The 25302-nt window shown below is 47.7% G+C and overlaps 1 protein-coding gene across 3 annotated transcripts in view; it reads left to right on the top strand.

Annotated features, from left to right (window-relative positions):
- The window catches only part of SCN10A (sodium channel, voltage gated, type X alpha subunit), an 84479-nt gene that overhangs the window by 52135 nt on the left and 7042 nt on the right, over positions 1 to 25302 (top strand). For 2 of the 3 annotated variants that reach the window (XM_012645934.1, XM_012645792.1), the window contains 11 exons: positions 2846 to 3205; positions 4749 to 5195; positions 6551 to 6691; positions 8374 to 8497; positions 9513 to 9667; positions 12630 to 12803; positions 16970 to 17092; positions 18349 to 18633; positions 20180 to 20233; positions 21137 to 21274; positions 23362 to 23466. In XM_012645934.1, the coding sequence (XP_012501388.1) occupies positions 2846 to 3205; positions 4749 to 5195; positions 6551 to 6691; positions 8374 to 8497; positions 9513 to 9667; positions 12630 to 12803; positions 16970 to 17092; positions 18349 to 18633; positions 20180 to 20233; positions 21137 to 21274; positions 23362 to 23466 (2106 nt within the window). The remainder of the gene's footprint in view (positions 1 to 2845; positions 3206 to 4748; positions 5196 to 6550; positions 6692 to 8373; positions 8498 to 9512; positions 9668 to 12629; positions 12804 to 16969; positions 17093 to 18348; positions 18634 to 20179; positions 20234 to 21136; positions 21275 to 23361; positions 23467 to 25302) is intronic. The other variant, XM_012645863.1, reaches the window with a different exon arrangement.

The following is a 25302-nucleotide window of genomic DNA, read 5'->3' as shown; positions in this document are numbered from 1 at the left end:
TTTTGTTTGGTGCAACTCTTAGGCACTTTTCAAAGGAATGCTTTGAGACTGGGAATGAAGGCAGGTTCCTCCAGAGAGTATTGGCATTTACTTCTGCAGGGCACTTTGTACGATTGTGCTAAATTAAATTCTCAGCTTAAGATACCCACACAGTGTGAATTCCAGCTAAAATCCTGTGTGAACACCACTTGGTGGTTCCAGAGTCTCAGTGTCAACTTTCTCCCTTTACCTGTATCTAACACAGAGACGTACAATTCTCTGGGCTTCTGCCTAGTTTTGCGTTACATAGAGGGTATAGCTCTTTGGGATCTGGTCTTAAAGGGGGGAGAAATTCCTGTTACACTCACTACCTTGGGCAAGCCCCAGACTGTCTCCTGCTCCCTATACCTCATGAGACCATTAAACCCTGTGCTTAGAGTCATTCCATTTTGCAAATGTGTTCAAAGAAAAAGCTGGCTTCAGCAATCTGTTTATCTCTCTGAATTCCCATATTTATTTAATTTTTGGCTGAAAAATCACTTACTTTATTGGCAGATCATCAGTGCACTTAAGATTTTATTACCCAGCATTTTTAGTTTGATGGAAAGGGGGACCCTAAGGGGATCCAACATAATCTGCCATGTTACCCAGTCTTCTGAAAGTTTTCCAATGCACAGCCCATTTCATCAGCAGGTGGTGAGCTCCCAGTAGAGGACAGGCATTAGGCTTTCTTTTCATTCCTTTCTGGAAGTAAAGCATCCGCACTAAAGTTGAAAACATAGTAAGGTTCAACTGTAAGATTAGAAATTGACTTCAAGGCAGTTTCTATCCAAATATATCTAGTTACCAACTTGGTTTATTTCCTTTAAGTCTTTTTTCCTACTAAATGGAAGTTTTTATATTAATTCTGAGATTCACTAGAGACATAATTAATTAAATGTGAAGGAATATTCAGCAACTACTAAAAGTAATTATTTATAAATTATTATGTAACAACATGAAGACATTCTTTGGATGCAACGCTAAGCTGGGCAAAGACTACAGAAAGCAAGCTGGCTGGGGGCAGATGCAAAAGTCCTGGGAGCATGAGTGCAGGTGGGGCTGCTCTCCTGGACACTCACTCTAGGCATCAGCAAGAGCCAGCTGAGTGCCAGCAGCGGGCACTGTGCAAATGTGTGTTGACTGACTAGCTAACAGTAGGGGCCCCAAGCCCAGAAATCTCTGGAACGGCAAGTGGAGAGATCCTATTTTCTTGCCCTTTACAAAGACAAAAAAATTAATAGAAGATGACTCAATTCATATCCTATAATGAGAATTGTACACAATTTGCTTCCAGTTTAGCATAAGCTTTGTTATGGACAACAAATTGCTGTCTAAGAAGGCTCCCTATTAAATAAGGAGACTCTAATATTCATTTATAATTTCTCTCCCCCTCAACTAAAGAGCCAGTGGAAACCCTCAACCAGGTGTTATAAGGCAAGGGGCAATGCCTACTGTTTGTGCTCAGATGCCAGAGAGCATGTCCATGTACCCCTCACTGTCCCCAGTCTGTGCCCACAGTTGTGCCCTCAAGGTTTTGTGGGTGGGGGGTGGCTGTTATCCCATGTCAGGCCCTACACCGGCCTCTGCTTCTGCACTTGCTTAGGGTTTACTATGAAAATAGAAACTTACTAACTGTGTTGTTAAGAAAATGTGGCATCCCCCCAGTACCCTCTGCAAAAGAGGTCTAGTTACTATGTGCAGTTTTATTTGTGTTTATCAGCTGTTTCTGTGACCAATTCACAGCGCTGGTGTTTTAAGCTCTACTTCTGTATGAGGCGAGTAACTTGAAGATTAGGTGTTAGGTGAACGTGGACCCCCTGACTCTCGTCACGTAGAGCAGTGCGTATGGTACTGACTGCATAGGAGGATTAAACCTCCCTTGGATTTCCTACTCACTGCTGTGTGGGTGATAAAACTGTTGCTGCACTGTTCTGTTCAACACAGCCTCCAGCTCCTAAGCCAGAGAGCTTGGCTCTTAGCAGTTGCTCCATAAACACACTTTAGCTGATTGGACTGACAGTCAAGTCTAGATATTTCTTTCTAACAAATTAGAAAATCATACAAATATATTTTTAAGTGTTTATGCATGGAGCTTTTGCTCTCTTGGGGGACTTAGAATATTTGGGTTTACAATAAACTCTATTTGAGTCTTGGTCTTGTCTCAGTAACTAAGCCATTAGTTCCATGAAGGAGCCCAGATACCTTTCTTCATATACCTCATAGGCTAGCACAGCGCCATGCTCCTGTGAGGCTGGCATGCAACAAGGTGGTTAGGTTTGTTGCTCAGTTAAGTAAATACGTGAATGCTAGGTCCATGAAATCATAGACACTTGCAATTTCAGAACAACAGAGGTTGTCCACTGCCCCAAGATGAGAAATGCCCTGAGAGGTGGTACACGAATACTTATTAAATGCAGTGGGGCATGCCCTACCCAAAGGAGGCTAGCTACCCTCTCTTCAGGTCCAAAGTGAGCTTATTCTCACTTATTTGTGAGTCCTATCATACCCCATAGAATAGGCACACTCAGGAGGGATCAGGCCTGAGGCTATAGAACAGCATAAAGATGGCAAGACCACCACCCCAGTATAAGACCCCTGACTTTGCCACAGTCAATGGAGCACATTGATACTTAGGGACCATAGAAGGTTGAGCATATTTTTCAGTAACTTATAGGAAAAAAGGGCTCTGAAGGCAACTTCCAGGGAATGCCTTGTCTTAACAGATGCTTTGTTTTTCCCAGACCTTTGGTTTCCAGCCAAGACTTTAGATGAAAGGTAGTGAGCACAGCTGCCCAGACCTGACACAGTCTCTGTTTCTCCACAGCTGCGGGTCTTCAAGCTGGCCAAGTCCTGGCCAACCTTAAACACACTCATCAAGATCATCGGAAACTCCGTGGGGGCGCTAGGGAATCTCACCATCATCCTGGCCATCATTGTCTTTGTCTTTGCTCTGGTTGGCAAGCAGCTCCTAGGGGAAAACTACCGCACCAATCGGGAGAAAATTTCTGCGTCCGATGAAGATTGGCCCCGCTGGCACATGTACGATTTCTTCCACTCCTTCCTGATTGTCTTCCGGATCCTCTGTGGAGAGTGGATTGAGAACATGTGGGCCTGCATGGAAGTCGGCGACAAATCTATCTGCCTCGTGCTTTTCTTGACAGTGATGGTGCTGGGAAACCTGGTGGTGAGTGGCGAGCCACACTGGGGCCACTGTCTCGTGGGCGTGGAGGAGGCTTCTGGGTTATCCCAAAAGGCTTTATGTTCCGCATTTTTATGCCCATATTGTACCTCCCTGGTTGAAGAGTTTTCGAAGTTTTCAAAGTCATGTGGGGCACAGTATACGAAGTGTGCCTTAGAAGGCAGCCTGACTTGCAGGAATAAGCACATGCTACCGGAAAGACCTGGTGTAGAATCCCGGCCCCACCATTTACTAGATGGGTGACCCAGGGCAAGAGACTTAATCTCTCCAAGCTCCAATTTCCTTAAAACAAAGAAAATAATGCTTACTCAATGGGTTTACTGAAGAATTAAATTACAGGAGATGACATATGCAAATTGCCTAGTGCAGTGTCTGGGCTGCAGCAAGAACTCAATAAATGGTAGTTGTTGTTAAAAGAAAAATTTCCTTCCTCACTCTAGGGGGGCTCAGATGATATTTTCTTCAGGGGAGTGAGAGCTGACTGATTCTCCAAGCTACACAGATTCAAGCTAGGAGCATGGAAGCAGCCACAATTAAACAAGACACAAGAGAGAATCTGGGTCATGGAGAACATCCACGACCACAATGACAGCAGCAACATCTACCCCCAGTTTGGGGGTAACCCCTCTGGAGACATGCCTACCAGTTAGCCCCAACACCCTTCTCTGCCCCAGTCTGGCCCTCCACACTCAGCTTGTCCCCACCCACTCTGGTCATGGGGGTCCTTGCCCTCCCCACACTGGCTGGCTGTGTGGCAGAATGTGGTCTTCCAGAAGCCCCTGATGCACAGCCCTGGAAGTCAACCAACCTGGGCTCCTTTCTCAGAATCATTTTATAGACAGGAGAAAGCTAAACAAGAGAAGGGATGAAACCACAAACTCAGACCCTTCAAAGTCTTTCCCTGACCTCTGAGCTAGAGAGGCCTTCTGCCTACATTGTCTGCCTGAGTGCAGGGCTGCCTGCAAGTCCTTCCTTCCAGGCTGGGCTCACCACCCCTGCAGAGACACAGCTGCCCCTTGCTCTCAGACAGGACATTTGCCTCTGAGCACTTATTTTACATTCCTCATATCATTCCGTCTTCATAGTCACTCTGAAAGGCAGAGAGTTCCTACTCCCTGCTCACAAGTGAAGAGTATGAAGTTGGAAGCAGTGAGGAGATGTGCTCAGGATTCTGGAGTCAGGAATAAAAGCTGGGGCTTTGGCAGATGAGGGTGGTCCCAGGGCAGGGCCCACGCCTGCTCCTCTCTGTGTCTCTGGATGTCCCTTTTCTCAGCAGTGTGATCCTCCGCCCTGGTGGAGAATGTGCTTCCAAGCCTTGTCCCCATGAGGCAGGGCACTCTGGCACATCCTCAAGGCTCCCCTCTGCTGCTCTTGGAATGTCCATTCCTGCAAGAGGGAAAGCACCCCCGGTGGGCAAGAGAGGCCCAGGCTGTGGCTGTCCTGCCCTCCAGCTGCTGACCTGGTGGGCTGAGATGGGGCTCAGTTCATCGATTGATTATTGATCTTCCCTTCTGTTCCTTCTCTTCAGGTGCTTAACCTGTTCATCGCCCTGCTGTTGAACTCTTTCAGTGCCGACAACCTCACAGCCCCAGAGGACGATGGGGAGGTGAACAACCTGCAGATGGCCCTGAAACGGATCCGGGTGTTTGGTCTTCGCACTAGGAAGGCCCTTTGCAGCTTCTTCAGTAGGCCCTGCCTGCTCCCTCGGCCCAAGGTAGAGCCTGAGCTGGTGGTGAAGCTTCCACTCTCCATCACCAAAGCCGAGAACCACATTGCTGCCAATGCCGTCCTGGGGAGCCTTGGAGGGCTCCCGGCACCCAGAGGCCACAGGGATGAGTACAGTGACTTCATCACCAACCCTAATGTGCGGGTCTCTGTGCCCATTGCTGAGGGTGAATCCGATCTCGATGACGTGGAGGATGATGGTGAGGAGGATGCTTGGAGCTCCCAGCAGGATGTGATCCCCAAAGGGCAGGTAAGAGTTCTCCCCATAGGACAGCCACAGGAAGTGGGGAGGGGCCTCAAGGCTAGAGTGGCCCAGGGAAGAAGGGAAATTATGATAAAGAGGTTTCCCAACATCAGGGCTGGCACAGCCTGGAAGAGCCCCTGGCAAGCGAGGTATAGGAGTCCTTGACGTGAAGATGCTTTAACCATGCCAGACTTTCCAGAGGAGGAAGCATTTGAGCAGGGCCTGGAAGAAAGGATCAGAATTCCCCAGGCAGGCTACAGGGCAGGAAGGGAGGGGCAGCAGGAGCCCCAGGCCACTTTGAGGCATTTGGGAATTGTCTTTCACACACCTGCCCCATTCACTCTGCACAACCCAGGCTGTGTGTGTGAGATGCTAACGAGATTCCTCTAAGAACAGGATGTTGTCCAAGAGCAAGTCTCATCTAATCTTCATTAGCATCCTAAGAAGTCTGGATTATTGCATGACTCATTTAGCCAGCTTTTCCCAATGAGTGTTATTATAGGAAAATGACATTTATTCCTTTTGACACCAACAAATTTAAAGCACATTTAAGCTTATTGATAATAGATATTTTTAAATATTTTGCACTGTTCCTTACTACCTTAAGCTGGTATGTCAACCCCCAACCCTCATTAACCTTTTCTCAGTAGCTCAGGGCATGCACTTTCACACAATGTGGGAAGGCAGGGGTCCCTGTAGGGCCTCAGGGACATGCAGAGCTGCTGGCCAGGCCACGAAGTGGCCTCAGAAAGCTTCTTCCCTGCAGCTGTCACTTGTGTTCCAGCAGCTGCTGTTATCAGCTGCCATATTTTACATGCCTTTGTCTGGGTGACAGCCGAGGGCAGGGCATCACCAACCCCAGAGTAAAGGACATGAACTCTGTGACGGTTGTCTGCAACTCAGAAGCATTTTCAGTTATTTTGGGATTCTTGAGGGGGCTCCAGATGGCCAGGTTCAGTACTATTCTGACCTCTTGACTTGTAATAATGGTCATGGCTAACATCTGTTGAGCCATGCACTTCATGCAAAGTGTTTTACAAGCACTAACATTTTTAGTCATCAAAATAACCGAATGAGGTAGATCCTGCTTTCTCAATTTTGCAGATTGGGAAAATGAAAATCAGAGAGGTTAAATAATTTGTCTAAGATCACATATCTCATGAGTAATGGAGCCAAAAGTTACAAATCTCTCTGGCTAGAGTCTTTGTGCTCACTTCACACAAGTGCATGTATGCGTGTATATTAGCTGCGTATATGAGGTCCTTGGCTCTGGCAGTCTGTGACGTGCAAGATCCCTTTAAATTTAGAACTGGTCATCTAAGGCTGGGGCCAGTTGCCCAGGTGGGACACTTTCACACTAGCAGGAGCGGCTACTGCAGGTCGAGAGGTGTGAGCACCACCTGCCACCCAGGAGCCCAGGCTCTGGAATGTCATCTGAGGACCTGAATCTGTACCTGGGTGAGAAGTGGAAAGAGGCGGATGTTCCCCAGACCGCTGCAGAGGTAGGTATGTGAGCTTCCTGGAGAGGTTGAACAGCCAGCCAGACACTGACCAATGGGTGGGTGGGTGCTGGAGGGTGGGGGAAGCGGTGGGCTAATTCAGACGGCCTCAGACATGTGATCTCATTTCTCATCCTGGGAATTGTTTAAGTCCCTCCCAACCTCTGGCTAATCAATACAATTTTAGCTTTCATCATGTCATTGCCACGATCTCACTCCAGGCTGGTGTTAGGGCTGGGAAGAAAGAGTGAGGCTCCACGAGCCATGAGACCTAGGACCAGTTCCTCAACATCTCCGAGCCTCCGTTTCTTCATCTATCAAACTGAATGGTAATGCCTACTTGGTAGGATCATTTTGAGGCTGAAATGAGATGCTGCTTGTCAAATGTTTAGCTCCTACCCGAAACGAAGTAAGTGCCCAGAAAATGACAGCCAAGAAAAAAGGAAACAAAAGACAATACACAAAGAAAGTCAAAAATCTTTCGGAGCCAGGAAATAAATGTTGGAGGCGTTGGCACATGAGTGAGTCTTCCCTTGTGACTCTCCCCCGCTTTCCTCTGTCCACATCATTTTCTCTAGCCAAAAACAGGCTGGGGCTGGGGACAGGCTGTCTATAGGTGAGTGGTGAACTGACAGTTTTACAGAGACTGAGCAGGAAGAAGATTTGGGGTTTAGGATCATCTTATAGGAAGTAAAAATAAACTTTGTGGTTTTGCCTATAAATCTTTGAAGAAAACAAGTTATAGGGAAAGAGGTGTCTATTAAGGTTTAGTATCTTTAATATCACTGTCTTAAATTCAAGAATTTAATTTGACACCTAGCCGCTGAGTGCTGACTATGTGACAGGCACTGGGTTTGGCAAAGATAAGGAAGCCGAAATTCATCCCCAAACTTATCAAGCTCTTCAGCCTGAGGAATGTCAGCTACTGGCTGTGTGCCTCAGGCAAGGCTGACCACAGCGGGGGTAGGATCAGAGGGTGGGCTGAGACGGGATTTGGGGCCAATGGGTGGACACAAACCACTTGGTTCCCACTGAGTGAGGGTTGTCGCGTTCTGCACGTGGATGTCATGTTTCCTTCTATGAGTTCTAAGAACTCCCTGGCTAGTTTTCCCTACTCAATGTTTTCATTACCCGACTTCTGGGTGTTGGCTGTGGTTTTGTTTTTGTTTTCTTGTCCATGACCCTGGCTAGGCAGGGAGGGACCTGAGAGTGACAGATGGGGACCCGCCCCACCATTTGGGTCCATTAGCCAAGCTATCAGGTTTACTAATACGAGAGCAGCTTCAACTCCTAATTGAATTCATCTGGAGACATTATAGGGCTGGAGCTGCCAGGAGGGCAGCAGGCCCCTGCAGCATTGCTCCGTGATTAAATATTCAAGCCCAGAGAATGCTGAGAGTCGTTATGGGTGTAATTACGGTGTCTCGGGCCATCGCCAGCTCTCCATCAGGGGCCTGGGGGTTTACAGCCTCTCACAGCTAAGTCTCTGGGGCTTCAGGGAGAGCATCAGTGTTCCCGGCCTCAGCTGGCGAGACACCAGACATGGGTCCAGCAGTGGGCCCAGGCCATGAGGGGCTTCCCCTGCACCACGGAGCTCTTGAACAGCCAGACCTGCAGTGACCGTGTGCAGATTTCCTGGGCCCCTCGGAGAGCGGAGTTCACTGCCCTGGGCTTCTGCCCTGCAGGGAGTGGATGACACAAGCTCCTCGGAGGGCAGCACAGTGGACTGCCCAGACCCCGAGGAGATCCTGAGGAAGATCCCCGAGCTGGCAGATGACCTTGAAGAACCAGATGACTGCTTCACAGAAGGTAAAGGGGCGGCCGCCGGCCTCCTCACACTGACGTTGATAAGGACCAGAATCCAGGTCAGCAAACACGCACCTGCGCACCTCTGTGTCCAGGACCGTAGCCTGGGGTCCACAGGGACGGACAAGCAGGGCCCCTCACTGTCTCACTCTCAGGCTGGAGGGTACCAGCATCAGACACAGATGCCACACTGGCAGCAGCCTGGCTGCAGTGTCTGCATCTCATGCCGTGGCAGACACGGCAGGCAGGTGCTGTGTCTTCCTCGTCACCCTGAGTTATAACCAGACCTCTTGAGGCTGGAAAGAGAGAAGGTAGTCACCGCCATACATACCACCAAAAACTCTTGATTCAGGCCATAAAGGACCCAGAGGAGGGCTGTGGCGTGTCTGTTTCCCTCAATCTTTCGTGTAACTCTTAAAGGCAGAATCTGTATCTTATCATTCTTTTTCCTCAATGTTTAGAACAGTGAGGCACATTACATTCCCCATAAACATTTGTGCAGTGAATGAACAAGTAGTTCATACTATGAAGGTAATTGTGGCCTCGATAACTTTTTTAAATAGAAATTTTTTTAAAAACCACTTCATTGAGTTTCTAGTTTCACTTAGACATGGGATGGGCTGGGCTGGACTCAGGCCCCATCCCACCCATATGGTGACCCCTCGATTCAGCTTGGGCTCGAAGATCAGTCCCTTGGACACCACCAGGCCCATGCCCCATGGCTTGTCAGTCTTCCAGGTATAGGTGGGCATAAGGACAGGGACCACTGTTAGTCATGAAGAGGATGGTTTGGGAGGACCCAGAGTGGGCAAGGCCAATGACAGAGAGGAACTTGAAGAGCTGGGTTGAGGGACCACCTGGAAGGGATCCCTTTTCTCTCATACTCCAGGAAAGAAATCCTTCCCAAAGGAGTAGTAGGTGGATTTCCCAGCAGAGCAGTTTCTCCGCAGGGCCGGGGCAGAAATGATCCCCTTTTCCCAATGGGCCGTCACTCACCATCAGCCACCTCTCCCCACAGGATGCATTCGCCACTGTCCCTGCTGTAAAGTGAATACCTCCAAGTTTCCATGGGCCACGGGCTGGCAGGTGCGCAAGACCTGCTACCGCATCGTGGAGCACAGCTGGTTCGAGAGCTTCATCATCTTCATGATCCTGCTCAGCAGTGGCTCTCTGGTAAGGGGAGGTGCAGTCCCTGCCCTGAAGCCCTCCAGATGGGATCTCCCGTAATCCAAAGGCCCTGGAGCTGCATCAGTGGGTCCTCCTGACCCCTGAGCTGAAAGTCCCCAGCTTGTGGCTAGAGGGAGAGCTGCAGCGCAGCGTAAGGGCCCCTCCCAGCAGCTGGGTGTGCCGAGGTGCCCTCGTCATAGCCTGTTAAACCTGGCTGCAAGCATTTGAGTGACTGAGTGTATGCATTCCATTTTACGGATGGGGAAACTGAGCCTCAGAGGGTTCAAAGGACTTTTCCAAGGTCACCCAACTTGTCAGTAACAAAAGTTAACTTTGTCCTCATTTGATCTCAAAGCCCCTGGCTTTCCACTGTCTGACTTCCCAAACACACTGACTTTCCCTGAAGTCCTCTACAAAGAGGACTAGCCTTCTTTGTCGTATCAAACCACACGGAAATCCTGTTACTCCTTCAAAGCTCACAGAAATTCATTACAATGACACTTCTCAAGATTTAATCCACTGAGGAGCTTGTTAAAATGCAGGTTCTGATTGAGCGGCTCTGTGGTGGGGCCTGAGAACTTGCATTTCCCACCAGCTCCCGGTTGATGCTGGCACTGCCATCCATGAACCGCACTTTGAACAACAAGGTCTCATGACAAGATTCAGAGTTAGGAGACACTCTCTAAGCCCCTGGCCAAATGCCAGGCTCTGTAGGACAGAGAAGGAATGTTCTCTCTACACAGTGGCTTGGGCTTGTTTCACAATCCCAACTACTCATCCCAATAGATCAAGGTCGGCATAGACACAGGAAGGGAACTACCATCTCTGCTTGTCCGCATTTTGTAGATGAGGAAGTTGAAGCCTCAAAACAGGAAGTGACCTGCCTGGTGCCCCAGCTAATTAGGACTAGAGCCCTCCGCTTTCCTGACTCACAGTTCCCAGGGGTTTCACTTGTCTTGCCCCTTGTGTGTCATTTACTCCCTGAAAACAATCTACTATCTGGGCACCCACTTAAATGCCAGATTGCCCAGGACGGGTGCCAAAACTGCTCAGCCTGCGGCCTCGGCCTTAGGGAGGAGCACAGGTGAAGGACAAGGAAGGAAAATGAGCGTGGAATCATACAAAGGCAGGCGAGAAGAGGGCAGGGCCTGGTCTGCCATCTCTGGTGCAGGGGGTGGGTATGGCAGCCTCTGAAGTTGCCACGTGGACTACAGCACAGTGCAGGGGCCAAATTGCAGGGGCAAGGGGAGGCTAGGCAGTGCCTTCTCCACACCTACACCCCTCTCCCTGCTTTCCTCCTGGGTAGAAACAATAAGCTCATGTCTGCTGATCAGCTGCTTTGCACGTTAGCTCATTGGCTCACCGGCCTTCTCTCCTCATTCCTCTTTTCCACGCTCCCTGCCTTCTCTCTCTCTCTCTCTCTCTCTCTCTCTCTCTCTCTCTCTCTCCTCCCTTCTCCTCACACCCCTGCTGCCGCCCCTCCCTTCCCAGGGCAGCTCAGACCTGCAGCAGCTGCTCCAGCTCCAGCCCTATCCCGGCCCCCCAACAGTTCTCCCCATCACTCCCAGCTCTGTCCCCACGGGACTGAACAGGCTGGCACCAGATTTAGTCTTCTTTATGCTTTTACTTTGAGTGCTTTTTAAAAATAACATGACAAAGTGCAAAAAAAAATACTTGGAAATTACAGAAAAAGGTAAAGAAAAAAATACCCATTCTATCACTCAAAGAGAAGCTCACTTTGAAAAGGTTTTGGTATACCTTCTCCCCATCCTTCTGTGCACAGAATATGTAAATATTACACAAATAAAGCCACATTTATGCATTATGTAATTTCTCAGTAAATATTTTCATGCTATCTCATTTAATGGCTGTAATATATTCCATTATAGGAATGTGCCATAATTTATTCAACCAATCCCTAGGTTTACTTCTGATAGGCACTGGACAGCCCTGCATATATTCCCTCAGAGATGCAGGACAGTTTCCTGTCCTAGTACCGTACACAGTACTGGAAGATAAGAAAATATGTAGGTTCAGAGGAAATACAGCCGTAGCTGATCCCACGGACAGCCCTGAAACACAAAGGGCACCACAGAGTTGTCCCACATTAAGGCAAAAAGGACTCTTGAAAACCTGCATGTCAACGCCACTGGCTGAGGGCTGCCCCAGGGGAAGATATAACCTGCTAAGTATTTCCTAGGGTGGACACAGTTGCCTTCAGTCCAAGGAAGCCCTCAGGAAAAGGGGACGTCTGCATCCATGAGCTGTTAGCAGCCAACACTGCCAGCAGCTGGGGGATGAGGGCACTGGCCCCGCAAAGGGGATCTGGGTGGGCACCAACAGCATCCAGTGTCCTTAGGATAAGTGCTTGAAGGCAGAATTGCTCAGTTTCTGAGATCTTTGAGTTATATCACCAATTTGACCTCCCACAAGCCTGGCCTGGTTTTCACTCCTGCTGGTCACTTAGGAGTGGCAGCTCCCACAGCCACACCAACACTGGGGTTTCCCCATCCTTTTTCATCTTCACTAGTCTAATAAAAGAAAAATAGCATCTTCCTTTAATTTGAATTTCTTTGATTACTGGTGAAATGGAACATTTTTTAGAGGTTTGTTGGTGATTCTTTCTCTCATTTTTGTGGACTGCCTGTGAATATCTTTTGATGCTTTTATTTTTAAACTGAGTCACTGTTAGCATCCCTTTGGTTCGGTTCCAAAATTCAGTGCAAGAAGGTTTCCTTTCTCACTTGCACTTAGCAATCCTGCAAGGTATCAACAGGGCTACACTTCCCACTTGGCCCTGAGGAAGTCGTGCTTGTATCTCACTATCCCACTCACCTCCCCAGAACAGAGGAAACAAAATGCTACAGGCAAGCTGGCTACCAAAGCCGCTCACAAGGGCTGCGGGCAGGGCTGGCTGGGCCCTTTGCTGTGCATCTGGGCAGCCTGCCATTCTGCTCCTTTCTTCCAGGCCTTTGAAGACTATTACCTGGACCAGAAGCCCAGGGTGAAAGTGTTGCTGGAGTACGCCGACAGGGTGTTCACCTTTATCTTTGTGTTTGAGATGCTGCTCAAGTGGGTGGCCTATGGTTTCAAAAAATACTTCACCAACGCCTGGTGCTGGCTGGACTTCCTCATTGTGAACGTGAGTGGCTCAGTGGGCACACATGGGTTTGGGGTCCCCACTTCTGACAAATGGCCACAGACAGTGCAAAGGAAGCTCAGAGAGCTGGCCTTCAAGGGCTACTCCAAAGAAAAGCTTTGAGCACTCCATAAGGAGTCTGAGAATAGCCCTGCACACCTGTGAGTAGAAAGATCCAGGCAGAACATGATTCTGACACAATGGTGACCCTCAGTACAGTCCCCAGCTCTTAGGCCTCCATCCAGAAAGACCACTGCAGTCCTCTGCATGTTTACATCCATGGCGAGATGACGTACGAGGCTCTCAGGGCTCGTGGCTTTGCTTCTGTGGACAGGGCTTCTGAACCTAGGGGAGCTGTGGCCTATGAGCACAGAGAATCTGCCCACCTGCTGACTCCATGGTCCTCGGCCCCTGAACTTTAGAATCACCTGGAGAGCTCTGAAAAATACAATGAACAAACACCATTATCTCAGAGATTCTGATCTGATTGGTCTCGGGTGGGGCTAGGCATTGCCAGTGTGCAGACACCATGGCTGAGAACCACTGAGCTTGTACCACTGGCTGCCCCCAGTGGCACTGACAGAAACAGAGGGTCCCTTTGAAGAGAGAATGAGCTGGAGCTCATGTGTTTAGACTCACAGTAATCTGTGGACACTAACCCTTAGACATATGATTCCTCAGAGTCATCTCTCCCTCATCTTAACCACTACACTGCTCTATCTCTGTCTAGGCCTCTACCCTCTTGGCTTTGCACCATGGCTACCTGGTTATTTGCTCACTGCAATGTAGTGGAGGCTTCCTGCAAGCAGGGTGAGGCATGTGCTGTGTTTGTCTCTGCCTCCCCCATTCCAGCAGCCCAGCACCAAAGTCTGCACATCGGAGGTGTCAGGAAATGTGTCTGTATTTGGCGCTGGCCTCCTGAAGCTGGATGGAGTCCAGTACAGAACATTCTGTCCAGCCTCCTATGTTGGCAGGTCCTCCACGGCAGGCCTGTGTGTGCAATTCTCTCCTTTCCTAACACCAGTGTGCTAGCAGCATCAGACCGCTGTACCACAGGGATTAGCTGTGAGGCCTGAAATCTGAGTCACAGGTGATAATTTTGTGCATGTAAAATAATTATTTATAAATGATGGGAAAATGTTTTCTTCTGGCTCCCCACCTGTGTTAGGGGCACAGTCACTCCTGCCTGTGTAAGTCTCACTAGTTTCAGTCCTCATCACCTTAAATGGTTACCCGTGCATTCCATCCATCCTCCTACTGATTATTCCTTCCAACCATTTGTCCTTCCTTCCATATATCCCCACTTCCATCTGGCCAACATTCACTCTTCTTTTTTTCTTCCTCACAAACATTGATCCATCTTTACTTCTTCCATCTGTCCTTCTCCACTTCCATTCTTCCATCTGTCCATTTCCATTGTTCTTTCCATCTTCCCTTCTGCCCAACCATTCATTCTAACCTTCCTTCCATCCATTCATTCATTGGTCATTGACTTTTATATCTTTCTATCTTTTGATTCAGGCTTCTAGCCAACTATCCAATCATCTAACCTTCTGTCCACACTTCCTGCATCTTCTATCTAGGAATCCTTCTATTTATTCATCCTTCCATCCATTCATTCTTCCATCTTTCCATTCTTCCTTTAACCCATCCATTTATCCTTTCTTTCTTCTACTTATCTGTTCATTCATCCCTTTCACTTCCATTCATCCATCCATCCATTCATTCTATCAACCTTCTAATAATCCACTAATTTCTTCCATTCCTCCCTTCTATCCAACTCTTCATCTTTTCATCAGTCATTTTACCCAGCCATCATCCTTCCCCCATCCATCTCATCCATCCACTATTCCCTACTTCCATACTTTTTCTTTCTCTTTGATTTCTTTCTTTCATCCTTCTGTTCAACTACCTTCCTATCCATATTTATTTGTATCTGTGATCTTTTATTTTTTAAATAAGTTTTATTGTGTATATTTAAAGTATATAACATGATGTTGTAATATGTATATTATATGTTAATATGCATATTTATATATATTAAGTAGTTACTATGGTGGAACATATTAACATATCCATCATCTCACACAGTTACCCACTTTTCTTCTTGTGGCAAGAGCAGCTATAATTATTTGTTTAGTCAAAATCCTGAATACAATATACTACTATTAACTATAGTCCTCATGTTGTACATTAGATCTGTCCTATCCACCTTTGCATCCTTTAATCCATCCTTCCATCCAATCATCTTTCAACTTTCCATCCAGTTGTTTTTCCTTCCTTTTTTCCTTCCTTTCGTCCATCCCAACATGCTTCTATCTTTTCTTCCGTTTATCAAATGTCTATTTATAACTACTGAATACAGGATTGTCTTATGAAGCGTTCTAGAAGAGACAAAAACACAAAATAAATGCTCCCTATCTCCAGGTGTTTACACTTTAGTCTTCCTGCAGACATGACACAGATAGGAATTATAAGGTATTAGGTATTATAAGCAGGGATGTGGTGAGCACTGTTGGGGACAATTAGTGTCTTGGGGATACAGAGACATGAGCCTTCTTCCACTCATGGAGAGGGCTGGTTGAGAAGGCTTCATGTGGGAGGTGGCATTAGATGCGGAATGTAGAAATGAGGAGAAGCAAAGAGGTGCGAAGAGAACCGGGGAAGGCTAATCTCAGCTAAAGGATGACCCTGAGCGAAGGCAATGATGCAAGTGTGTTCAGGGAACAGTTTGACTTGGTAGGCTGTATGGGTAAAATATAACTGGAAAAGCAGGTTGTAACCATACAGGCCGAGGAGGGTGGAGTCCACCCTGAGGGTCTGAGGGTGATAAAGTACCAGTGAAGTTTAGGAGTAAGAGAGAGACATGATCATAATCAGATTTGCAGTGGAGATTGGATGGATGGACTCAATACTGGAGCCTGGAGACCAGTTGGGTGGCGAGTGGCCTGAGCTATGGGAGTGGAGCTGGACCTGGGTGGGTGGGCTTTGTTGGAGAGGTGCCAGCACCTATCTGCCCCAGCTACAGATTTCACACATGAGGCAGGCTTCCCCAGGGCTAAGCAAAAGACTGAATAGGTTCCAGCATGGAACTGGCCCTGAACCTCCTTCTCTCAGGCAGCTGGGTACCACCTGCTGGTGTCTGGAGGCTTGTGTGAAGGGGAAGGGGGTCTCTTCCATTCCAATTCTTTGTCCTGGTGGAATAAGCCTCCATTCGGAGAATGGACATTGTTTGAGGCTCTCGCACCCCAGTGAAAAGCCCTCCCTTTCTGAAATTCCTGTGCACATCCCACCTAGCTGCCAGGAGAAGCTGAGCCTGAATTCAGCCCGCCATCCATGGTGTAGCTATGGCCTCACAGGATTGCAGCACGGCCTCCATGAGACTCAAGCCTATACATATGGCATCCTCCTGGCACCTTCAAAGTTCCTAGAAGGGGTGACCATTTTTCCATAGTAGTTTGCAGTGCTTGGTCCACCACTTAAAGAAAACTGTCAGACCAGCAGGGGCTCACAACTCAGTCATTTTATCTCAGATATCTATCAAAGCCAGATCTCATGGACCCATGCCAGTCACTCTTACTGAAGAACTGCAGAGCTGTGAGAACTCTGGAATTCTTAGTCTGACTTCCTCATTTTACAAGGGATGAAAGTACCCTGAGCCTGCAGGGCATTGACCCAAGGTCACAGAAAAATCAGGGATCAAGAGGGAATTAGACATCCCCAGACCAAGATTCTTTCTATCCTACCTTTCTGAGCAAATATAATTGAGACTAACTTTACATCCCTCACAATAGCCCCCATGAAGGGACTTCTCTCCAAATGTCTGAAAGTCAATCCAAGTTTCGAAGTTGGTGGGGCCTGGCTCCCCCAGAGGAAAAGGAAGATTGATCCGATAGACCAGGAGTTTGGCCACCTACATAGTGATGTGGGAATAGACTGAGTTTTTCTTGTCCAGATATTTAAATGAGAGATGAATGAAATATTTAATAAAAGGAAAGGGACTGAACCCTTTCTAGACCTCTCACTGGTATTTGGAATAAGGTGGGAGCTAGGATGAAGGCTTAGACAAGTAGGGGTGAGAAACTGGGCAGAGATTTCCTGTCTCCTTCCACCACAGCTGCCTTTCTGGACCCCTAGGGTGATTTATTTGCTCTCTCTCCTACTCTCAGATCTCACTGACAAGTCTCACAGCGAAGGTCCTGGACTATTCTGAGATAGCTCCCATCAAAGCCCTTCGGACTCTTCGTGCCCTGCGGCCGCTGCGGGCTCTGTCTCGATTTGAAGGCATGAGGGTAAGACTGATCTCAAAACTTCTCTGATCTGCAGCATTTGGTAATCCTTGTCCACTTAACCCCCTCCCTTAACACCCACCGACCCCAAGCTCCAGGCCACACCTCCAAAGGTCAGCTGTGAATCTACACTTCCTGCTCTGACTTTGGTGGCGCTGCACACCCTAACTCTGCTAGTTCTCCTTGAAGTCTCTTTTTGGGCCCCTCTTTCCTGTCACCCATAAATAGCACAGCCACCAGGACTCAGACCTCACTTTTGCTCTTAGTGAAGTGATTCTGATTCGTGGTTCCACATGCATCTATTATCTCAATCTCCCGACTCTGCCTCTTGTTGTTATTGCCGACATCCCCAGAACATACCAAGAACTCTGTCTCTCCATGACAAATGAGTCTTTCCTCTAACACTCCATTTAAGTGCAGTGACATCAGCTCAGCACCTCAGCCACTGTGCATTGGAATGCATCCTCTCTCCAACCTGACTCAGTCATCAGGTCCTGTGGATTTCTCCCTTCTGTCCACATTTCCTCATCCATCCCTATCAGCCTCCACCTTGCCCTCACAGCCTCCCTCAGGATGACTTCCCACAGCCTGAGCCTTGTCTGGGGACTCGTGATTGCCCCTGTCCCTTCCTCATGATCACAAAAGCTTCCCAGAGCAGAAAGTGAGGTTTTGCTTTGTTTCACCATCATTGGTTTGAAGCAGTCCACTTCACAAGCAAAAGTGGACTTTTGAAATTAACTTGTACCTTTACAAACACTAGGAGCTTAAGATTTAAATAGTTTAAACTTTATTTTATTTTATATCTGGGTCCTTGTTTGCTGACTTACAAATGAGCAAGTTTGTGAATATGGATCTAGGTTTTCAGTAATTCTTGACCAAAGTATACTTTAAACTGTATTTTGTGTGTTGCATTTAAGGAGAATAAAACAAGGTTCTAGAAGTCTGTATCTATAAATACAACACACATACTCATACTCCTAAATGAGTATGTGTGTATTTATAAACTCGTATAGCTCCTCAATGCTGAGGAAAGACACTAAAACCTGCCCTGAATAAGATTTAGGGAAGAAGCTTTAAACCCATCTTCAGCTGCCCAGTGTCTCTCGGTCTTCCGAGGCTGAATTATTGCACTAATTAAACCACTTGTTGCATTGAAAGGCCATTGGCTCATGAAGCAGCCTGAGCGAGTGTACAATGGGATCCAGCAGGGAGGACTGGGGCATTTTGGGGGTTCCAGGTCCTTTTCTCTTTCCCACCAGGTGGTGGTGGATGCGCTGGTGGGCGCCATCCCATCCATCATGAACGTCCTCCTCGTCTGCCTCATCTTCTGGCTCATCTTCAGCATCATGGGCGTGAACCTCTTCGCAGGGAAGTTTGGGAGGTGCATCAACACCACCAAGGAAGACTTTTCTCTTGTGCCTTTGTCAATTGTGAATAACAAGTCTGATTGTGTGATTCAAAACTACACCAGCAACTTCTTCTGGGTCAATGTGAAAGTCAACTTTGATAATGTTGCAATGGGTTACCTTGCACTTCTTCAGGTGGTGAGTCAACCATGACATCAACCATGTCTATTCCTTTGGCTACTCAATAAAATGGAGAGTCTGGGGTCTCCCAGAAGATGCTATATGGAGACTTAGCAAGGAGTAGCACTCAGTGAGCACTCTATTCCTAAAGACTACACATGAGGCTAGAGGACCTTATTAATGAGTGTGATCTCACAGTGGTGCAGTTAGACAAGTGTGTGCTAATAGAACAGAATAAAGGGATGGGGCTGCCATGGGATTTCATCAGGTGATGACATAGAACATACTATCTGTACAAAATAGGCATGGCATAGCCACATGTTCAGTCTTCTACTTTATATCATTTCCTAGATGATAATTATGTCTAATTAGGTCTATTGTAATGATAGATAATATCAGTGATGACAGTCAAACACATTCACACTTTCTTTCACTATTCATTCATTCATTCATCCCTTGCCTTCATCCACTTGTTCATTCAGCCCTCTATTCATCAAGTGTTGATACAATTACTTATACATTTTCCATGCAGTTACCCAGGAGTTCCCGCATTCCATCGTTTGTTCATGCATTCATTCAACAAATAATCTCTGAGGAGTTATGGTGTGCCCCACACTGTGCTCAGCCCTTGGTGATACAGTCAGAACTGACTCCAGGCACTGATGCTATATGAGAAAAACAGACAAATACAGTCCACCAAGTACTGTAACAGGCCTAGGAGTACAAGACATAAGACATCTTTCATGCCCTGCACATGTTGGAGGACACCCTCAGTTTCTAGACCTTGAGAATGCTAAATCTGAAGACAGGAATGTGGAGGTCTTCTACTCGCAACTTCTCCCTCTTGCAGATGGGAAGATACCCCATTGTTACGTCATGTCTATGAGGTAGGAAAGTGGTTGAGAAAATGGCAGCCCTGAGAGGGGGAGCCTTGATCAAGTGCACAGAGCAGCCTCGTAGCAGTTGGCACCAGAGCCAGACATCTAGACACCCAGTCCATGTTATATTCTGGAAGGCTCCACATCTTTAATTCCACTCTATTCTGAAACAGCCACATGTGGAATTGCTTTAAATCATCATGTGAGGCCGGGCGCGGTGGCTCAGGTGGGAGGATCGTTTGAGCTCAGGAGTTCGAGACCAGCCTGAGCAAGAGCGAGACCCTGTCTCTACTAAAAAAATAGAAAGAAATTAGCAGACAACTAAAAAGATATAGAAAAAATTAGCCAGGCATGGTGGCACATGCCTGTAGTCCCAGCTACTCGGGAGGCTAAGGCAGAAGGATCGCTTGAGCCCAGGAGTTTGAGGTTGCTGTGAGCTAGGCTGATGCCATGGCACTCTAGCCTGGACAACAGAGCAAGACTCTGTCTCAAAAAAAAAATCATCATGTGAAATTAGCCAAGTCTCCCCAGGAGCCTTTACTTTCATTCTTCCTGCCCAAGCCCATTCCCCCTCAAGACTTCTTAGCTGGGCATCCTACCCTCTCTCACTGGGCCACCATGGCTTGAGAAGGCTCCAGTGTAGGTGGATGAGCAGACACTGAGTGGCCTCTGCTCTTTGTCTCCAGGCAACCTTTAAAGGCTGGATGGACATCATGTACGCAGCTGTGGATTCGCGAGAGGTGAGTCTCAGCCCACTGTGCCTATAGCCTTCCCCTTCATGTGTCCTGCCCATGTAAGTCTGTTTAAAGTGAAATGAAGATGGCCCTGGTACCAGAAGGGGTGATCACCCAGCAGCCTCACACTCTCCCTCCCTGCAGCAGTGTCCAGCTGGCCCTCTGTTGGGTGTTCCAGCCCACTTAGCATGTTCCCCTTCCACGCACACTCCCCAGGCTTCTCAAGGTCTTCCTGTGCTCACCACTGAAGAAAGTATCGGATAGCCTCTAGAGGACAATGTATGTGAGGCCACTCCCAGACAGGGGTGGGATCGAGAGTGGTGGCTAGAATAAAGAGGCATGGGAAGGAAGCAGATGGAATTTCAGGTACAGTCCTGAGAGCCAGGCGGGGAGATGCTGCTGGGGAAGGACCCCTTCCCGCTGTGGCAGACACTGTCGAGGCCCTGCCCCTCAGCCCACCTCCGAGTTCACCCGCTCTCGGGCTGCCTTCCTGATTCTCTGTCTGAAGACTGTCTTCAGTGCTTCTGAGCTTGCTCAGCAGCCCCTCCCCCAAGGACAGGGGATTTAATGTCCCCAGAGGCAACCCTTACCAGTAAGTTTTAGGAGTATGTAGATAAATACTCCAGCTTCCTGTCCCTTGGTAGCACAATTCCGAGGTGTGTTCTATGCAATTCCTCAGAGGGCCCCACATGCTTGAGCACCCCATGCCCACAATCATGTCTGCTTAACCTCATCCCCTTACAAGCTTTTCGCCTGTTCCTGCTTATTCTTCCCACTCCCTCCTTCCTGCTTCCTGGGATCACCTCTAAATAAATTACCTGCACCCAGGTCCTCGTCTCAGGGCTGACTTGTAGGGTGCACCTAAACAAGACACCCACCCTCCTTCCCCTCTGCCTTGTCTGGTCACAGGTCAACATGCAGCCCAAGTGGGAGGACAATGTGTACATGTACATGTACTTTGTCATCTTCATCATTTTTGGCGGCTTCTTCACACTGAATCTCTTTGTTGGGGTCATAATTGACAACTTCAATCAACAGAAAAAAAAGATAAGTGCAGCTCAGGTGTTTCTGCCGCAGAGGTGAATCTTATTTTTCCTGTCCCTGGCCCACTCTGGCCTCATGGCTAAAGCCAACACTACTCATAGCCCTTCATGCCTGATCAGAAGCACAATTTTGGCCTTTGACACCAATGTCCACTTTGGCCCCCTGATTGCCGCCCTCACTCCTGTCTGGTGCCTGGGCAGCTGCTGCTGCTGCTGGAAGAGTTGCATTTCTTTCTCTGTCAGTAGAGTGCCTTCCTCCATCCTCACCCTTGGGTCCCACCACTCTTCCCAAAGTGATCTTGGTCTTCCCAGCTGGAACCAAGCATGCTGGGTGTGTCTCAGGTGAGCCCTTGGGAAATATAAGCAGGGGAAAAAATTCTCCAGCACTTGCTGCTCTGTTGGGGGCTCTGATCCCCAGAGGACTGAATCAGGACACCTCAGGAAGAGCAGGGTCCCAGCGCTGGCAGAATCCCAACTTCCTTGGGAAGGGGAGGAAGGCTTTTGCCTCCAAGGATGCTGACTCTGATTAATAGGAACCTAATCCCAAATAACTTCTCATATTTATAATATTAATTATAGAATATGAAGGCATTATAGGTATAAAATACTTTCATGTTATCCTTTCACTTAATACTCTCCCTACCTCTGAAGTAGATAGGGCCCCATATTAGATTTGTGTAAACTGAGATCCAGAGAGAAAAGGGGTTACTTGGACAAGTCGCATAGCACAAACCCTGAAACCTGGGTTTGCATTCCTGACTCAACTGCTTGCCTGATGGGTGATGCTGGCAATATTTTAAACCTTTCTGAGTCTCAGTTTTCTCATCCATTCAATGGGGTTAATAATAAATACTCTCTGAATTGTAGTAAGAGGTAAATAAAACCCTGTACAAAGAGTACCTAGTTTAGGGCTGAACACACAGTGGGCATAGATGCTAAGTGTTACTATTACAATTTAGAATATGTATCTATTGGGCAGGCATCTCATCTACAGGAAATCTTCAGCCAGGGTCCTGGGCATTAGAAGAGGGCAGGACAGGTCTGTGGAAGCAAGACAGCATGGACAAGTGTGATCAGTACTCTGGGGCGTTTTGAGATCATTCAGTCAGTCCTCTCTCCCATCTTACAGAGGCAGAGACTGAGGCCCAGAGACAGAGCTGGCCATGTTAGGTTCTCAAGTGGGATGAGCCAGTGATCACATTGGGCATGAAACTGCACGGGCTGACTCCTTGCCCAGAATTCTTAGCACAGCCCCACCCACTGCCCCGGCTCCCACCAAGATGATCCTCTTAGGAAGCCCCTTGTATCCATAAATTTTCTGAAATCTTTCCTCAAACCTCCCAGATGTCAGCCCATTTTCCCAGCATTTGCAGTGACTAATTTACACAAACTTGCCATTGAGATGGGTGGCTTTCAAATTATGTCAGGAAATGAAAGGTGAGGGTTTGCATGAAGCAAGTCCAAAGGTCCCTAAAGAAAACTAATACCCAATCCTAAGGGAGGAAGACATCTTCGATGGTGCCAGTTCTGGTACTACAGAGGGTATTATGACGGGCAGGGCCGCAGGAGAACCAATCAAAGGTCTCTCTGAGACCAAGGACCCAAGGATGAGGCAGTAATGGTCCTCAGCTCCTCCTCTACAGAAAGGGCTTGAGGGCCTGTGTCCCAGAGTGTTTTCTCCAGAGATCCTGAGGAAATCTCTTGCCCCCTGGCAGGGACCGTGGCTCTGAAAGCCCAGTGAATTCAACTGGAATGAACAGGCTGCATCCAAGGCTCAGATTTGAACCAACATGTACTCCTCCTTGAGTCCTGTTCCAAACCCTCCCACATTCTGTCCAGGCAGCATCTCCAAGTTCCTGGAGAAAAGAAACCAACTTTGCTTCAGAGACCCAGGCAGGGAGTCAGAGACGGAACGCAGTCCCACTGCTCTGTCATTGGTTGTTGCAAGACTCTTCTTGATCCTGGGCTTGGCACATCTATCTGCAGAGGAGAGGAGAAGCCTAAGACAGTCCTTGTCCTCTGTGTGTTCTGATTTTGGTACCCCTGAGTGTTCTTGTTGCTTTAATAACAACAGTGTGGCCCTCTCTGCACTTAGGGGGCCAGGACATCTTCATGACAGAGGAACAGAAAAAGTACTACAATGCCATGAAGAAGCTGGGCTCCAAGAAGCCCCAGAAGCCCATCCCACGTCCTCTGGTAAGCCCCAGAGCTTTCCTCTAGTAGCAGAGCATGTCCATGAATCCAACCTGATAGCCTCTGCTTGTGGCAGGTAGGGGCCCTGGCCAGTGCTATTTGTGGAGGAGGAGATCCAGGTCAAGTTTGAAGATAAGAGTGATGAGGGTTCCCAATCCCAAGGAATGAGAAGTTTAAAAGAAGAAATTCTGGTCTTCTAGAGTGAGCATACTTCCTACAGGTGCTCCAAATAAACGTGGTTGGGGAAATACTGAGTTCCTCCAGCAGTTTTAGGGTTCAAGCACAGAATTGGAAGCAGTTTAAGCTAAATTATAGTTAGGGCAGTTAGAGCCCAGAGATGAACCGTTTGTATGGTTATATATCACAGTCTAGGTTGCAGTGGATTGCCAGCCTCACCCTAAATGCCACCCCACAACTCCAGATAGATAAGAGAGGAAATGGCCAAAACCTAACTCCTCTGGGATCCAAGATGCAGTCATGGTCATGGTCAAATGGCCTAATAGGAACCAAAAGTTATACCTCTCTGGAGTTTAAAGATTAGCCAAAAATTAGGGGCAAACTCTACTTTGACTCCTTTTTTCACAAAGACTTCAAGAGTCATGCCCTTGTATTCCTCCATTAAATGCAATACCCAAACCATACATGATATCACCTCAGCCCTCTGCCAAGAGATAGAAAACATCAAACCTTTGGGGTGGCCCCGAGATAACACCCCTGTTGGGAAGGGATGAATAGGTTTGGGGGTGAGGATGTTGATATGTCAGAAATTATGCTGAACTTCTTCAAAGAATTTCTGAGCCATCCACTCCAGTGAATGAAATTGGTGTCTCGTCCTTTTACATAATGTTTCTGTGGCTAAGATACTGCACAAACTCATTAGCCCCTCCCCACACAAGGGCAAAGTCCAAAGACCTTCAACAAAGGAACAAGCCTTTCTCTAAATGAATTAGGGAGACATGCATTCTGTTGGCCAAGACAGTAGGATTTCTAAATCAGGGCATGGTGTTTGCATAAGTTACTCCAAACTGCATGAGAATAGAGTTTCAAAAACATTTACAAGGGGAAAAAAAGTCATGACTTTTGACCCACTTTAGTTGGAAATACTGGTCATAAATTTATTACTATATATTAAATAGATTCTGATGAAAAAGTGTTACAATGGGGAGTGATATGAGGTTCAGATCTCTGTAGGGGCAGAGGTTTCCTCCTAAATCCCCCATAAGATCAAGATAACTGGGCTTGGTGAGCCTGAGCAAAAGGCTCATTAAGTATCCCTCAGTCAACAAGCCCGAGGGGCAGAAACAGGCTCAAAAATTAAAAGATGTCGGTGAGAGGCTGAGCCCTGCCAACCAGATTCAAGTCAGGGCCCACGGGAAGAAGATCCTCAAACTTACTGCGAAGCAAGCAGCTGAGTTCGTGCTGGCCTTTACTGATGCCTAGACTAATGTTGACTCTACATTTGAACCAGACACCAAGGAGGTCTATGCTAGGGGCAACTCTTGGCAAAGTCATGAAGGTTTTTGGCACCCTCCCCCATACACTACTCAGTCTCTTTATGACATCCCAGCTTCTCCCCTTTCATCAGCTAATCCCATGGGCCACCAAAGCTTCCTCCTCTCCAGGAGGACAATGTCCCATAGACAGGATGAGCTGTATTTCAAAAAGGGACCCTGGAGAGAGCATCTGCATGCAAAGGCATGAACCTAATGTTGGAATTTCAGACACTACATAGCACTGGGAGTCGGAGCCTATGGTCAGGCAGGAAAACCTGTAACAAAATCTCCATTTATCCTAATGAAGCCACAACTAAGATCCTCTGAGGATGTCACTGGAGGAGGT

Source organism: Propithecus coquereli, unplaced genomic scaffold (genome assembly GCF_000956105.1).
Source record: "Propithecus coquereli isolate 6110/MARCELLA unplaced genomic scaffold, Pcoq_1.0 Scaffold1, whole genome shotgun sequence".
Classification (NCBI taxonomy): Eukaryota; Metazoa; Chordata; class Mammalia; order Primates; family Indriidae; genus Propithecus; species Propithecus coquereli.
This window is presented reverse-complemented; position numbering and strand designations above follow the sequence as displayed.